This window comes from Apium graveolens, unplaced genomic scaffold, assembly GCF_009905375.1.
Source record: "Apium graveolens cultivar Ventura unplaced genomic scaffold, ASM990537v1 ctg6156, whole genome shotgun sequence".
In the NCBI taxonomy this organism is placed as follows: Eukaryota; Viridiplantae; Streptophyta; class Magnoliopsida; order Apiales; family Apiaceae; genus Apium; species Apium graveolens.
In genome coordinates this window covers 1-17,937 of record NW_027419248.1, presented here as the reverse complement: position 1 = coordinate 17,937, position 17,937 = coordinate 1, and the positions used below count along the sequence as shown (strand labels likewise).

General features: G+C 33.0%; 1 protein-coding gene and 1 long non-coding RNA gene across 5 annotated transcripts; one reads left to right on the top strand and one right to left on the bottom strand.

The window, feature by feature from the left end:
* Positions 1-1,482: 1,482 nt before the first annotated feature.
* On the top strand, positions 1,483-12,815 carry LOC141703061 (uncharacterized). Of its 4 annotated transcripts, XR_012567344.1 has the most exons (7): positions 1,483-1,648; positions 1,760-1,821; positions 3,034-3,460; positions 6,593-6,788; positions 8,007-8,097; positions 10,157-10,228; positions 12,718-12,815. It is a non-coding gene; the product is annotated as an uncharacterized LOC141703061 (long non-coding RNA). The 4 variants fall into 4 exon arrangements; XR_012567345.1 differs by lacking the exon at positions 10,157-10,228 and having other exon boundaries at positions 12,718-12,792; XR_012567343.1 differs by lacking the exons at positions 6,593-6,788; positions 8,007-8,097; positions 10,157-10,228; positions 12,718-12,815 and adding exons at positions 3,639-3,688; positions 3,885-4,374.
* Positions 12,816-16,472: 3,657 nt separating this feature from the next.
* LOC141703063 (uncharacterized) lies at positions 16,473-17,447 on the bottom strand. Its single transcript, XM_074506674.1, has one exon. It carries the CDS (start codon positions 17,445-17,447, stop codon positions 16,473-16,475), a length of 975 nt encoding a protein of 324 aa, XP_074362775.1.
* Between the last annotated feature and the right edge of the window lie 490 nt (positions 17,448-17,937).

The window sequence follows — 17,937 nt, the reverse complement described above, 5'->3', positions numbered from 1 at the left end:
GTGTTCAGATTTAAAAGAAATAATGTTAAAAATAATATTTTTTGTGTGAAAATGAATGAAAATATTAATATTAGCGACAGATGGATGATTTATTTTATATTAGATAAGTATTTATCAAATGAGTATAAAAAAAATTAATTTTTTTATGATAGACATTTGATAGTTGGGTATCTCAAAAGTAATACCCAAACTGAAAATTCGTAATCAGTTGAGATGTTTTTTTGAATGATTTGAGCTTAAGATCATTTTTCTCAACTTTGTCTTTTAACACAACTTCTACTTTCTCCGCACACTTCAGCTTCTTCTTGATATATTCATTTTCTTGTCTAAAAGCTTTTTGACTAACAAGCTGCTGTTCTAATTCTTGCTTCTCAATCTCAAGTTTTTTATTCGTTTTTGACAATCTACTCATTTACTCAGTAGCTGCCACCATGCTTGTGTGAATGTGAAACATTTCTACACTCATCTTTTCAAAAGTTTCTTATGTTGTGTAGCATGCAAATCAATGGTGGTTACAGTAGGTACCTCAAATTTAAATGTTGATGAATCTCCTTGCTCCAATATCATGAAAGCATAGTTTTCATATTCTTCAACATCATCTTCATCATTTATGTCATCCCAACTCTTACATTCAGTAATATAAGCTTATATAGACTAACAAGCTGTTGTTCTAATTCTTTTTTCTCAATCTCTAGTTTTTTATTCACTTTTGACAGCCTACTCATTTCCTCAGTAGCTGCCACCATGCTTGTGTGAATGTGAAACATTTCTACATTCATCTTTTCAACAATTTCCTTATATTGTGTAGCATTCAAATCAATGGTGGTTACATTAGGTACCTCAAATTTAGATGTTGATGACTCTCCTTGCACTACGCCATAAGTGGGCTACTGTAATGCATGTGTTACAAAGAGCGTTACATTAGCTAAGAAATATTTGTCCTATTGTAACACCTCTCGATTAGTGTTACAATAGCTATAAAACTAGTATTGCATAGAAATACCGGTGTTGCACAACATGTAACACCAGCAGCTGGTGTTACAATAGTTATTTTTTAATTTTTAAAAATATTAAAGTGAAAATATTATTAATTAGTATTAAAATTATATTCTGGTTTATTAGTAAATGAAATAATATAATATATAATATAACCAAATTTATAAAATTAAATTTTACATAAATATAGAAGTTACTTCATTTATTTTTATTTAATAAATTATATTTCATTAATTAAAATTAAAAAGTAAAATAAAAAAGATTATTAACTGATACACGATTTATATAATATAATACAAATTATAAAATTTATTATACATAAATATAAAAGTCACTTTTTTAGTTTATTAATTCATAAATAATAATTTAATAATTAAATAAAAAATAAAATTTTAATAATAAAATATTAAAATATTTTACACTTTACGCAATAAAATTTAGGGCGGTAGTTTTCCCCCCTAAATAAAAATATAGGGTATACTTCTTCCCAAACAAAATACTGAGACAATAATTGTCTCTCTCACGACCCTCTCTTTCAAATTATCTATCTCTCTCTCCAAACGTTATCTTGAGAACAAGATCCAAGGAGGATTTGAAAAACAGATCGAAGATTTGGTACTTTTATACAGATGTCTATGGCTCTAGTTTAAAGGTGATTTCTAATTTTTATATTCATATAATTTTGCAGTCGATTAAGGTTTCAAAGGGTCTTCGATATGTTAACTAGGTTTTGTTTTGGCATACTTTGAACTATAATTTTCAGTTTTATATCTCAAGAGATTATGGCTATAAAATTGGGCGTTCCAATTTAAAGATTATGTTAAGGTAAATTTACGGCTTTTCCCCTTTTCTCATTCTAATTCGATTGAGTTTTGGATGGTATGGTAAATTTGTGAGGCACTTGTACGGTAAATCTTGGCTGTTTTGATTAGAGTTTTGTGATTTTGTTGTGAATTGTGTGATTATTCGTGGAAGTGATTGTTTTAGGTTTATGAATTAAATTGAGGTGAAATGATTGGGGAAAGTTTTGATATTGTGTGTAAAATATTGTGAAAAATGGTTTATTGTTGATATAATGAATAATGATTGATATGTAGTTTGGAAGTTATGTGTTGATTTTGGATTTTGACATGTTAGGAGCAGTATTAGGTTTTTTTGAATGGATTATGTTGTTAACTGTTATTTGAATTGCTAAGAGTCATATTTTGTTGTTGAGTCATGCTTTGGATGGATTATGTTGTTAACTGTAATTTAAATTGCAAATGGTCGTTTTTTGTCGTAGACAAGAGGCAGTATGCTAAGAAAGTTGAAATATTTCCTAAAAATTATATAGATACTGGAAACTCATATTTTTTGCACAGAAAGGATGAACAGAGGACAAAGAACAATGTTAAATACCATATCCTTTAAATGCATCCAATCCAGGCACCAAATAGTGAAACCGAGAAAGCTATATAGAGTTTAAATAAAGAAAAACAAGCTAACCTCCACTCCTACATCTCGAAAAACAATCCGCGCGCCTGGTCTGTTCGATTATGTCTAGCATGTAACCCTTGGTTAGCTCTTATCCTTTTTAAATTTGCTGCTTCATTTTATATGTTAATTATGTCCAACTGCAGAAAGCCATAAAGGAAAATTTGTTTAGTGAAGATTGATCTTGTATAAAATGATTATATATAGTAATGATCTGGGTGGTTTACAGTTATGGTATAATAATGATTATATATAGTCTGGTGTTGAAGAATCAAAGGACTTGGTGTGTTGATTTTATGGTTCTTTCTCGTCCATTTAGAATAAAAGTGTTATGTTCTTTTGCAGAACTTTGTGGTGGGGCCTTGGGGGTTAGCTTGGATATGATTTTGTTCTTGCTTTCAATTTGAATTGTTGATTCTGACTTCTTATATTGATGTTAACGTTGTAGTCGGCATCCTGAAGTAAAGTGGGCTCAGAGGGAGGACATGATATTCATTATTGTTTCTACTGTTCATTATAGGTTTTGTGTCTGTTTTATATGTTCTTCCTTTTTTATTTATACAGGGACTAGAGCTGTGAACCTGCAAACTAGGAGTGAGGATTAGTTACCAAAAAAAGAAAGAAAACTCTTCCTTTTTCTCGAGGGAATTTAGTTATATTAACCTTTCAGTGCATGTAAATTCATAATTAAGTGTTTAGTTCTGCAAAGGGAATTTTTTGGAACAAGTTGTAATGTGTATTCCCTTGTCATATGATACATGAATGTGAACCCCGGTTTATACTAATACATGGCTATTTGTGTCTTTCAATATTATAGGTCTGGGACCGTGAGAAGATTATTATTATACCTAATCACTACATATTTACCAAAGATGTACTGTTAGGAACAGATTTCTACACATGTACTGCTGGCGCATTCGGGCAGTTTGTGATAGGTATTGGTAATACTGATGCTGGTTTTGTACTGGGCACGTGAAACCTTTTGCTCAAGGTTTCTAAATGAAAACTCTACCTTTATTTCTTTTTTTCCAGTTTTCTACTCTATTTCTGTTCTTCCCTTTTTAAGGATTAGTTATTTTACAGTTGAGAAACTATTATCAATATACAAAAAATCCAATTTCTTTTTACCTGATTACAAGATTACACTCTAATGTCTCTTGCCTCAACAGACTTTTGGTGCACATAGAAACTAGCAGGAAAAATATACCAAAAGCAAATGGTAAGATATATCTGGTATATCTGTGACATTTTAGTTAATGGACATTGTAACAAGGAAGCCTTGTCATAAAGTAAATTCTATCATAAACTCGTGCTTCTTTTTATATTGACTTTCTTACTCAAGGATGCACTGTGACAGATCCGAAGTCCAAATAGAAATCCACTTCGTAATCACTAAATAACTTTCTTCTTTTTAGGTTGTACAATCGTATTAGTTGCATTCAAGTTTTGTGAATGGTTGTAAAATGAATACAAATATTGGACAAAAAGGAGATCCATGTGGTGTAGAAGCGGATAGGTCAACCCAGTCAAAGCCTCCTGATAAGCCGATAAATGGGAATCTAGTTGACATTGCAGTTAAGAAAATCAACATGGACCAAATGAAATCAGAGTCGTCACTAATTCCTTGTTCCTTTAGATAGATCAATAAGGACTCCAAGAAGCGAAAGAAATCAGATTTTTCAGAAGCATGCAACCATAAGTTTAGCTTTGGTCATTATTCTAAAGTGACTTATGTTAGTATTGAATTCTGAACATGATCCAAGATTTGTGTTGTCTGTGTGTGTACAGACTGGTTTGAAGATGATTGTGATATCCGTATTTTCAGAATTATTATTATTAATATTTGAATATGTTTATGTGATTTTCTGATTTAGAAGGAATAAAATGGTGGATATTTTATTCCTATTTGACGAGTTTGTGTTATTAATTGGTAATGTGCTAATTGTTGAGTGTTATATCGGTCCTTGTTAATATCTGAAAATATTTCCTTAAATGTATTAATTTCAAAAGTTTATTTGAAACCCGATCATTTATTGATATCGGTAAATTGAGTTCGTTTAGTAATATTAGGGATTGGATGGATATTATGTCTGCTATGTGTTGTATGTAATATTAATTGTGTGTGACTTAGTTGTGATTGAGGATTATTTGTATTATTAATTACTGAGTCGTATCGTTTTGTTTTTGTCTTTAAAAGTGATTTTATTGAAAATCTAATTTCATAAATATTTAAATTATCTTTCAAAAATATTTTTATGACTTTATAATTACAATAATTATTTTTGGGATTTTATAAAATTTAGAAATCAATATTTCATCAATTATTTAGCCCTGTATGATTTTCTGATTTCATTTATTTATAAAATTTGTATTTAATTCTAGAATCCTTCAAAAATTATGAAACTCATATTTATTTAAGTTTGGAATATTCTAAGAATTTTAAAATTATTTTGGAAATTTTTGGGATTAATTTCACCGGCGCATTGATTCGTTTAATTGCTAAAAGCGGGTATAAATTGCATTTCAAAAATTATTTTAAAATTTCGAAATTTATGTTTTCATAAACTTCGGGATATTTATAACATTTTAAGACTATTTTCGTGATTTTCTGAATTTGTTTCAAGTGCAGCTCGGTTCGTTAAATCGTATAATGCGAGTATAGCGCGCAAGTCAAAAATACTTTAAAAATTATGAAAATTTTATTGTATTAGTTTTTAATTATTCCGAGAATTTTAAAATTTTTTGGTAATTTTCGGGTTAATTGTACCCATAAATCTACTCGTTAAATTTTAAATTTTGGGACAAAATTAAGCTTGTATGTTGATAAGTACTGGAAATAGTACAGTGGTTAAAAGAAAAAGAAAAAAAAAAGAAAAAAAAAATATAGAAAACGTGTACACCCCCCACCCCACCTGGCAAACCAACCCCCCTTTTTATTTGTTCACCCGCGTACCCCCCAATTTTTTTACCCAGCCTCTGCTTCCTTCTCTCTCTGTTTCTCCACCGTCTCATATATTTATATACTTTTCAATTTTCAAAAATTCATATCTTACAAACCGTTCATCCAAATTTCAATTGTTATATATATAAACGATCAGCGCTTCGATACCTACGCATAGGTATATATATTGCAAGGTTTTGAGAAGAAAAATTGCGGGGCATATTTCCATTATATTTCCGTTTTAATTTATTTTCGGGGCGTAGAAAAAGAGTTTGGAGGTGGTGATTACTCCACATGGTATCTCAGCGTGTATATGTCTATGACCATTAATTTCGGATTTTTCTGGAGATATTTTCCGGACATCAGATTTTCTCTTCGGGTTGATCAGAATTTATTTTGGGTAATGATTCCGAAATTCCGCCTTCGTACTTGTGTATATTATAGCATGTTAGTGTTTATATATTTATTTCATAATTTTTAGAAATTGTTGGAGAAGTCACTTTTGGTCCGAGTTTTGGTTCAGGTGGCCGTGTTATTCATTTCTGGAGTGTTTATATGCGTAAATATAAATTATTGTGTTGATTGTTGTTGGTTGTGTCGATATGATATCGACTGGCAGTCCGAGAAATAGAGGAGGTGCTGTCCGATTTCCAAGAAAATATTATTTTAAATTATTTTATAGGCTCAATAATTCTTATAAAATTATTTCGAGTGTTCGAGCACTATTATTTAGTTATAAATGATTCAGAGACCTGTTTTAATTCCGAAAAATGTTCAAAAATTCATATTAAATAAACCGTTTGTCCGTTTAATACGAAACGAACGCGTACAGACTCAGAAAAATATTCCGCTTTCAATAAAAATACTTTCGAGACCCAAATCATTTTGTTTTGAAAGTTCGCTTGTTTTACAAGTTATTCTAAGTCGATTATTGATCGATAAATCGTATTTTGACCCAATTTCAGTTTTAAACGTAACGACTAATGTGTTATATGAATTATGTGATACGTGAGTTATGTGATTACGTGTTATATGAATTATGTGTGTATGTGGATCAAGGGTCCGGTGATTGTCTGTTATATTTATGTGTGGGTTATCGTATGGGTAGACGATAGGATTTTGACGCATAGTTCGTCAAGTAATTATCATTTAGACAATTAAAGTTGTATCTTTTAATTATAGATGCGGATCATTCGAGTTGATCAGGACAAGACGTTGGATAAAGAATGAGATGGAATGGTACTGGGCATCTGGCTTCTAGCAATCGCAGGAGCAGCATATCAGTCAAGTGTTGAAAAGAAGGACGGTGATGTTTTAAGACAGAATTTCAGAATAGATGCGTGTTTGCGAGTGTGACTAACTGCTAAAAAACCCAAAGGCAAGTACCCCTGATTTCACTTATTGTTCAAGTGATTTTTATTTCGAATCACAGTATGCAAGTATCCCTATCATCACTTATTGTTCAAGTGATATTTATTTTAAATCTTTTGATGCAAGTATTGCTTTCCCTATTCTCAGTTTAGAATCGATAAATGTTTTACATATCGCTGAATTAAATAATTCTGTTTATGCAAGTATTCTTCCGTTATTCTATATTCAGAGTAGCTAAGTGATTTTACTTATCCAATTATCGGATTTATAAATGCTTTGGATTTTGAGAAAAGTGATTTGGTTGCGAATATTCCTACCCAAGAATTGGGGGAATAAAATTATTTCGGGTGTCGAGTATCATGACCCCATTTCAATAAAAGGTTTTAAGATTGGATCATAATTGCGTAAGTGACCGGGACGGACGGTCCAGCGGAGGGCTATTTCTAAGTGCCATATGAATATTATGACACCATTTTGCCACAGGCTAGTTATGCCTTTTTGTTTGAGTACTCGTGTTTTTGGGGTCACGTTTCTATGAATCATGACCTTGTGCTATCACACGGGCTGATCAGCATGTGATAGTACGTCCGTCGGAGAATGATCCTAATCTAAATTATCATATCATTTTTGATATTCATTGGAATAAATAATTTATCAACTGATTCTTTTTGGATTAAAAGTACTGATTCTGTTTTGGATTAAAAGTGAATTGTGGCTTTGATTCAGTTTCTGATTTTGTGGATACTTACGTTGTTGTTAAATATCAAAGGTGGTATTAGTATAGATGATTGATGTTGACTTCAGTATGGGTGTTGTGAGCATCAAAGTTCGTATTGATATCTAATTTGATATGACAACAAAATAAGTATTAATATCAAGAGTTGAGTTTTGAGTAAAGTTTATGATTCAATCCATAATCATTATTTCATGTTATTGTGGTTTACGATATTTCCGTAAACACTGTTTTACGAGTTTTATTCTCGTTATGATTCAAAGTATTGCTGAAGCACGTCGCTGGAAAATATAAAAGGGTTTTTGAATCCAATTAAGGAATCAATTCTGGGGTTCCACTACTATAATTTTATGATTCAGCAATTATGATTTTTAAATGTTCTGCGCTGATGCAGATGTCGATTTTATATCAAGACGACCCTATATATGTTATAATTAACTTGCTGAGCATTTCTTTCGCTCATACTTGCCTGTTTTCAAATTTAACCTCCAGTGAGGATTAGCTTGCGCTGTTTAGCTGCGTAATTCGAGGAAGCAAAGAAGAAGCTTTTGGAAGGTGGTTGGTCCAGGGTTTACGGACTAGTGTAAGTTTTATTGTATAAAGTTGTTTATATTATATTATATATAGTTGTATATTTTATTTGGGCCTAGTATACTTCATTTCGAAGTTATACTAGTGGGTTTACTTTTGAGTTGGAATTTATTGAAATGAGTTTTAAAAGAAAGTGAAAAATTTATTTGTGGAATTTGGATATCTTGTTTCTAGAACTGTAACCTTAAAAGATCTTGGATTAGTTTGGGGTCATTTATGATAAATATCTTCCGCTGGCATTTAATTTTGATTAAACAGGTTATTTTGGATTGAGGTTTCATAGTGACGACCAAATCTTCTGACCCCGGATTTGGGGGCGTAACAATGATACTCTTATATATTAGTATGGTTAGGTTTGGAGATTAAGACTGTTATATATAACAATTTTGATATTTTGTTGCCGATGAGATTAACACAAAACATGAAATTTATGTTATATATAGTGTTTTATAAAAATGCTAGTGTTGTTTAATTACAAATAAATTGGTATTACAATAGATAATACAGACTGTTACAATAGGCTATGTGGGCCCCCATGCGGGGTCATTTCTGTAATCTTGATTAAACCTAATGTATCACTCATTTTGCGTTACATTTGGGCTTGCTAGTGGTACAATAGTTGTCTATTGTAACATTTTACTCTCTGTTACAATAGATCAGTGAAGTATTACATTAGGGTGTCTATTGTAATGCTCATATATGTAACACCCCCTGGTGTTACAATAGACCTATTGTAACACTTTTGGGGCCTATTGTAACACCATTTAGGCATTATAATAGCCCACTTATGGCATAGTGTTACTCCAATGTCATGAGAACATAGTTTTCATATTCTTCAACATCATCTTCATCATTAGTGTCATCCCAACTCTTACCTTCACCAATATAAGCTTGTCCATGTTGTTTTCTTAGAAGTGCTTCATACTTAACTTCAAGCTCCAAATAAGCCTTATCATTCTTCACCTTCTTTGGCTTCTTGTATTCTATGGCAAAGTGACCAAGTTTATCACATTTATAGCATCTAATCTATGATCTGTCCACGTATCCCGACTTGTAACCACCTTTTCCGGTTGCATTTGTTTGAGTCTTTCCTGTAAGAACCCAAAATTTTGACATCGGTAACAGACCTTTATGGATAGTAATATAATAACTTGAATTTTTGAAACCTTGTAAAACGCTAAATGAATAGTAACCCTGACAGACGGGAAAAACTTTTTAGCCCACACTATGTTGTGTATGAGAAAATGAGATTCGAAGTTGATATTATGATTATACGTACCAAATGAGTGTATGTAAATGCTATTAGTTTTCGAAGAAAATGAACTTTGAAAAAAATGACCATATTTACGAATCATTGAGGATTAAGGGAATCACAATATAATTACGAATTTAAAACCCTACGGATTTATATCCAAGTATGATAATTCAAAACATAAGGAATAAATACGAAAGGAATTATGTCGCGAACCATTTACAAGAAAGTATTACGAAAACGTTTAAGCGAGAGAGTGAACGCGTAAACGATTAAATAAACGTAACGCACTAACTAACCATGGTAGGAAAGTAACCATGGTTACTTTATCAAATAGTGAGCTAAGGTGTAGGATGATCAACCAAGGCTACCAAATAGTGAGCTAGAGAGCTAAACAAGTGGCTTAGCTTGTAATCTACCAAAGACTAGCTAGTTTTTGTATAAGATTTGCCAACATAAATCAAATCCTAGGATATAAACTAGAGAATAAAAATCAATACAAGATACCACTTGCATTATTTCCAAGAAGCAACCAAGAAGCAACCACAAAAACTCTCTCCCTCTCCCATATACTCTCCCATTCGGCCCTTCACATTAAACAAAGAAATCAAAATCAAAACTTCAAGCTCTAGCCATGGATAAATCCTCCCATTAATTCTCATTCTTCCTACCAACTAAACTAACGTAATATAAATCTTTGAGCTCTTTTTATCAAGGTTTGATGGGTGAAATAAAATCAAGAAAGTTGATAATGAATAGTAACTCTTCTTTGGTTTCTTGATTTTGATGGTTGTTTTAGGTTCTAAAAACCATACTAAGCACTCCCAAGACTTCACCATCATCAAGAACACATCTCAAGCTCTCAATAAAGGTAAAAATCTTTGACCCAACTTTATTTAAGATTTAAGTTCAAGATCCTTTTAGTATGTAGTTGTAAACATAGTTTTGGTGGGAGTATTGTGGTAATCTTGATATTTAGCTAAGTAGATTTAAGGTTGATTGTTGTTGCCTCAAGAACATGATGTTATTAAGAGGAGTTAGTGTGTTGATGATGATGTGTTGATTGTTGGTGGTAGTATAATGATTTAAGGCATAAACGAAACTTCTATCATAACCGTAATCTTGTTAAAACGAACAAAACGTAACTTTAAGCAGAAAGTCCCGAAGATGTAAACTGTAGTTTCTTGAAAAATAACCCTTGATTCTGATAGACAATGTTATAAGGATCTTTTAGGCGCTTGAATCACTTGATTCCGATTTACGGATCAAAAGTTATGGCCGTTTTACTAAAAGTGATTTATGCGACAAAAACTGCTACAAATTACGAACTTTGAAAATATAAAGGATCGACTTAAAAATGTTCATAAATCATGAAAATTTTAAAGAGAGTAGTAAATTGAGTTTCCTAACTTCCATAAAGATTTTAAGTGAAAATAATAATTTTTCAATTTTATAAAATATCGGAGCTGAGACTGTGTGATTAGAAACCGTAGAATCCATAAGCGGAGCCGACGACGAAAATGAAAATGGACTTAAGATACTTTGAAAAAGGAAGCGACCAAAATGTGAATAAGGACTTAAAGAAATAATAAGGATAATATAGGTTGAGAGGATGCATAATGATTAGCGCATGAGTACGGGTAGCCGTAAATTAGAACGAGACCTAACAAAACGACTTGTGTTTATGATTATTGATTTCCGAGCGGAACCTAGAGCGTCCTCCACCTCAAGATACCCAGACAAGTTTTCAAGACCTACCTTTTAAGAACTGTTGTGTTGTGAATATTTTATAAAACTGTGATATATGCATGAGATTGCTTTAAACTGTTTTACGAAGTTTGAGATGTATTACATTACTCAATTGTTGATAATTTCTAATATATGTTCATACCGAGTTCGAAATGTTATATTTAGACCAAGAGTCAGTCGGTGTAAGCTTATAAAAACCCGGAGATATCCCGGAAGAGTTTATAATTGAGAACGTTAACGCTAGCGAGTAGCGTGGCGTGTATATATTTTAGACCGAGGATCAGTCAGTAAAAATTGATGAAAACCCGGAAGTATTCCGAGGTGCTTTAGTTAAGAATATTAGCGCTATAGTAGAGCGTGATGTATAAGTTGTAAGACCGAGAGTCGATCGGGATTTTAAGATGAAAACCCGGAAATCATTCCGGTGATATTATTAGGACAATTAAAAGTCCATAATAGTACGATTTGAAGGACTCAACGTCCACTTACTAAATATTAAATACCTCTAACTTTTATTAAAATGATTTCCAAAGATCGTGTTCCCTCAACTATACTTTATCGTTCGATTAAGTAATATTTATTAACTATTCATTTATTATGGGAGAAGTATTCTCCAACGTTTATTTATTTCAAACTCGATTAAATATTAAATATTATTATATTACGTAAACATAAATTAGTTGAGGAATATTATTTAAATATTCTTTTCAAGTAAACTCATTCGAGGTTTAATTATTTACCGATTAATATTTAATTATTTATTATTTATTAAAGGATTTATCTATGATTTAAAAATCATAGAATCTGATTTACAATACTTTCTGATTTTCGGAAAATCTTTCGAATAATTTCGGATCGTCGAAAATATCATCTCGACTTATTTTTAAATATTTTAAATATAGTTTCAAAGGGAAACCCCCTTATTAAGTATCTGTTGACAACGGTCAACTCACATCCTTAGTACTTCCTCCGAAAGATTCGGAAGTACGTATACATATATATATATATATATACACTAATAAATCAAGCCGTTTCTATCAACAAACAAAACGCTTGGGGGAACTTTGATGTGGTTCGAGTTCTCAAGATATGATAGGATTTCTTAAAGGACAAAGGAGGGGTAGGATCCAAGTACTTCGTGTATTGGATAGACTACTGGTACCGTAGGAGACGGTACTATACGTACCTAAGGACCTGCGAAGTGTGTGTATACCCAAAATGAGGACATAAAGCCCGTATGCGGCAAGGGTGATAACCGGGATACGAAGGTGTCATCCTTTCACTAGTAGAAAAGGTTACTATTATCGTATTACGACTGATCATCATATGCGGTGACTCCAACGAGTGTCCTATTCTTCCAATTGGAATTGTGATGCAATACCGTAACCCAAGCCTATGTGCTGGGTTTACTATTAAGGTATTCGCAGGTTAATAAAATCCACTAAAGGATTGTATTCATAAAAGGTGTGTATCACCATGGAAAAATATTTTCGAATAAAATGTAATTATCATATATGATGTTTTACATAAGTTTATCATACAATCATTTCATACTATACATTATTATGCTTGGCATTATAGTTCACTCTTGCTTTCTTTTAAATGACACAGCACAACAGATTACCAGTATGCCGGCATAGGACTTAGTCACTTGAAATCATGGGGAGAATCCTTTACAGCTTTGTCTCAGGTGGACCAGAGTATCCAGATAGGTACAAGATGTTAATAGTAAATATTGTAACTTCATGTAGAGGTTACGAATAATTGTTTAAGATCCTGTAAAGTATATTTGAGTGTAATAAAAGAAGATTACATTTTGTACATCATTTCTAAGGCTATAACTTGTGTGTGTGTGCATGAGATTGGGGTCTGTTGGATTGTTGAATCAATACAGGTTACACATGAGTGAAGGATGACGTGACGACCCAGATTCCTGACCCCGGATTTGGGGGCGTTACATTTCCTTTCCAGTTGTTGTTGTAGGATGTTTGACCTTTACCCTTGAAATACTTAGGCTTCTTAACTTTTGAAATTTTCTTGCTAGATAAGGCATAAACTGGTCCATTTCATCCAACTCATCAAGAGTATAGTACTCATCCTCTTCCAATTCCAGAATGACTTATTTTTTAGGTTCCTTGTTCTTCTGCTCAACAACTTGAATAACTTGAGTCTGTGGTTCAATTTCATCTTCACTCATTTTCTTGTCATTGGCTATCAAGGCACTTGATACATCCACCACATGCCATTGACTCACTTTTAATGACTTTCTTTGCATCATTTTCATCTCATAAGTTTTGAGAATGCCATGCAAAACTTCCAAAGTTATTCTCCCTATATCTCTTCCTTTTTTTATTGCAGAGATCTTTTGTTCCAAATGGTCAGGAAGAGTGAGTAAGAATTTAAGGTTAACTTCCTCAACTTCAAAGTACTTTACGTTTAGCCATAAAACCCTCATATTGTGATACTAAAATCCTTCTTTGGTTTGATCTTACATCTTTAGTACATTCACACAAGATCTTTATCTTTTCCCATATCTACTTAGCTGACTCACAGTTGATAATGTTGTTGTACATCACTTTATCAAGAGATTCAATGAGAATGAGTTGCAAGTTACTGTCAAGTGAAACTTTCTCCTTTTCTTGTTCAGTATATGTAGATGGATCTTTAGGAGCAAAGTATCTAGGAATGACCATATTACCATTTGTTGCTTCAGGGTACCCTTACTATAGGAATAAATGGGTCCATGCTTAAGAACATCAATAGACAGTGGATTGGCCATCTTGATAAACAACATCATCTTCTTCTTCCGTAAGGTGTAGTTCACTTTGTCAAAGACAGGGATCTTGATACTTCCAAGTTTATATGCACTCATACTTCCAAGATATAATATGTTTACTTTCAGATTTTGCTCTAATATCACATATTAGGTATCAAATGCAATACATAAGGGGGTGAATGTGTTTTCTTGATTTCTTGATTTTACTGTGAGTGTTTTAGGTTTGTGGAACTAAACATGTAGATTAATTTGTAGTGACAAATGTCTAATGTAAACACACAAGAAATTTTATCAAAAACTCACTTGATTTGTATTAAATCAAATTTGTCTTGTTACAAATCTGTGTTCTTGAAAGTAAGAATTTCAGCTACTTCTCTTGAGAGAATTACAAGTTTTTCTAGATCTGATTGTTACCACTAAACAACGGATCCGTGACATTTTATTAATCAACATGCACGGTTTACAGAACTTGCACTAAAATAAACTAACACATTTTCTAAAACTCATTTGTCTATTTACATTTCTAGTGTAGCATATCTGTGTAAAATCTACATGGTCTGTAACCCTTTTTTGTCCAGTTCATCTTGACCCTTGATCTTGTATTCTTCAAGTTACATTTGCAGACTTTTCAATTCATTGATAGAATTGTTACTGATAATTTTGGATATTCAAGTTGTTTGCATTCTGAATTCTGAGGTTGTTTGTCGAGATCTCTTTTGTTGTGTAGAGATGTCACATATCGATAAGTAAAATGACTTATCGATATCTCTAGTTCTCTACTAGGCTTTTTACTTGTCGAGGTCTTTAGTTCTCTATACATAAAAATGACTTGTCGAGTTCTCCAGTTCTCTACATATGATTTTGATTTTTTATATCTCTAGTTCTCTACATGTAATTTTTGACTTTTCGATATATGTAGTTCTCTATATGTACTTTTTGACTTGTTGATAACTACAGTTCTCCACATGTAGATTTACTTGTCGATATTTCATGGGACTTTTCTATAAGCCATTTTAGACTTCTCGACATACCTCTCTATATTCCTTAATCTTTAACTTGTCGATATCTGACTTAAAACATTTTTCCTAGAAAAACATTATTCAACTCCAAACTTCTACACTTCTCTCTGAGACATGATCAAGATTGATCTTTTTCCATTAGCATTTTTATAGAATTAAGAAATACAATAATAGAATACAATAGGATTATCATAAAACTTATCCTTATGATTGTCGAGATGACTTCGTCTTGTTATGTACAGACATGTCTTGCATAACAGTTACTCAATTAAGAAATGCATACTTGAATTAGTATTTCCCGTCACGTATTTTCAAAATGGGTATTTCGATAAATTCTACCCAAAAAATGGGTATCACCGTTATATCATATTATACCGTATTATACCGTCCCATAAATTATCACCGTTAATTTTTTTTTAAAATCATAAAATTACATCTTCCGATTTTGGGGTATATTGGAAGATTGTTAATTTCAATATAAAATTCAAAATTTGATATGTTTGATTCCTTGTTTCAGGTGCACGCAACAATCAGGCTTTCATGTTTGTTTTGAATTGATACTAAAATTTTACTTAAACTTTAGCCCCTGTTTGGTTGGAAGAAAATAGAGGGGAGGGGAGGGGAGGGTTCCTATAATAAAAAATGTGTTTGGTTCATATTTTTAGAGGGGAGGGGAGGGAAATGAAGGGGCCCAAAATCCCTTATAGGTCTTATTTTGTTTCCTCCCAATTTGGGGTTTTTTGAAGGTGAGAAATTTTATTGATAAAAATGACCTTACACCTTCTTAACACTTACATATATTCTAAAGGATTTATATGTAATTTTAATTATAAACGCCTCCCTTCCCCTCCTGTACCAAACATAAAAATGAGTTAATTCTCCTCCCCTGCCTTCCTTCAACCAAATAGAATTAATATTATATCCTTTCCCTCCCCTCCCCTTCCCTCTATTAAAATTCCTCCCCTTCCCTCCCCTCCGTTGAACCAGACACAGCGTTAAGGAAAATGCCGGAGATCCTAAATGTTATTATAAATTTTTTAAAATATTTTATAAATAATAATTTTTTTTATAATAATATGAGACTGCGTATATTCATATAATTATTCATTCATAAATAAACAACTCACCTCCATTATCGCATATATCAATTGAATCGAACTACAAACTACAGAACCGATATTTGTCAAATGTCATCTTATTTGTCAGAAAATTTAACAAATTTAATCGAACAAACAAACGTTTGTACATCTAATCAACCCATTTCACTTGTAGCGAATTATGATGTTTATCATCGCATTTAGAAAATGAAATATCAAAATTGACAAAATAACTCAAGTCCTTGGATATATTTTGGAAGTCTACGTACAAGTTAAAATGCAAAATAATCCAGATTTAAATTTATTTATGTGAAGTGAATTCCAGAAATGCACTTGTAAACGCAGAACATATAAAACAATCGCACAAACTGCAACCGTTTGCGTAGATAACATGTCAAAATTAAACAACAATTTATAACAAACACCGTTTAAACAAACCAATATATTAAGTGCCCCTCCATTGTTCTTGTTCTTCTAGCCCTTGCAATCTTGAAGCGGAGATCCACACAAACAATCATTATTCTCAAACCAAGAAGCTTCTAGTTTCTCAAATGGCAAACCTTCCGGAATCAAGCCACAAAGATGATTGTTGCTCAAATCCATGTGTCCGAAATACATAGCTGACCTTATTGTTTGCGGTATCGTACCTTTTAAGTTGTTGAATGATACATCGAAAGATAAAAAATAAGTTTTCGGATGAAAAACATCAGGTAAAAATCCATCAAAATAGTTTCGACTTAAATTAACGACATTTAAGCCGAAACTACTTAGCAAAGTGGCCGGTATTTGACCGGATAATAAATTGTTATTCAAACTAAGAGACGAGAGAACTGGCATTGAACCGAGTTGAAATGGAACGGAACCGGATATTTGATTCATAGACAAATCAAAGTCTACTAGACTTCGAATATTAGTTATCGAATTTGGAATGGATCCAGTCAGTTGATTTTGACTCAATAATAATCGATTTAGTCTCTTGAGCTTTCCGATATCATTCGGAAGCTCCCCAAAAAATCGATTATTACTTAAATCAAGATGTTTTAAACTCCATAAGTTAACGATAGACGCTGGGATTTTACCAGAAATCAAAAAAGTGAGCTTGTTCAGTTTTCCAATATCCGACGGAACCTCACCTGTTATATTATTCCCAGCAAGATCAATGAATTGAAGCCCGAAAAGTGACGTCAGACACGCCGGGACCTCGCCGGAGATACACTTCCAATCAGCAACAGCAAGCGTATTGAGCTGATCAAGATCACAAATAGCGGGCGAGAGTGTACCGGACATGAAACCTGAGCCGCCTGTTTTTTGTAACATAATGTCTTCAGATTCACCCCGAAGAGTGATCTCAGCGACCCGGTCAGTAACTGGGTCGCAACTAACACCGTAATAGGCATTGATAGCCCATAATAAGTCAGGCCCAATTGAAGAGGCCCAGGGCCCAAACATAAGATCCCAGGACACGTGGCGGCATCACCACCGTCCAGGTTCCCGAGATCCAGAACGTTCCTACGCTCTGGATCTGATAGTACTCTGACAGATTCAGCGTTGACCTTGGGGAGCCCAGGACACGTGGCAACATCACCACCTTCCAGGCACCCGGAATCCAGGACGTTCTTACGGTCCAGATCTGATAGTACTCTGACGCATCCCAGGCGTCCAGATGCCCTACAGTCCAAAAGGCCAACCTACGGTCCAGATGAAAAGGGACAAACCCCTAAACCCTAGTAGGAGGCCTATAAAAGGTAGAACAAAAGGAAGGTTACAGGTTACAAGCTGATATACTCTCTCTCTCTCTCTCACATATACTTACATGCACACACGTACTCTTCACAAACATATCTGTATAATCCCAACTTTGCCCTTCTTCTCCTCAAAACCCTTTCTCATCCTCACGCCGGAGGTGCCGCGGGGACGCCACCCCCCTCCGGTTCTGTTT

What these genes read in the sequence shown, in the direction of transcription:
- LOC141703063 (XM_074506674.1), bottom strand. Translation starts at nt 17,447, where the DNA reads ATGTTTGGGCCCTGGGCCTCTTCAATTGGGCCTGACTTATTATGGGCT.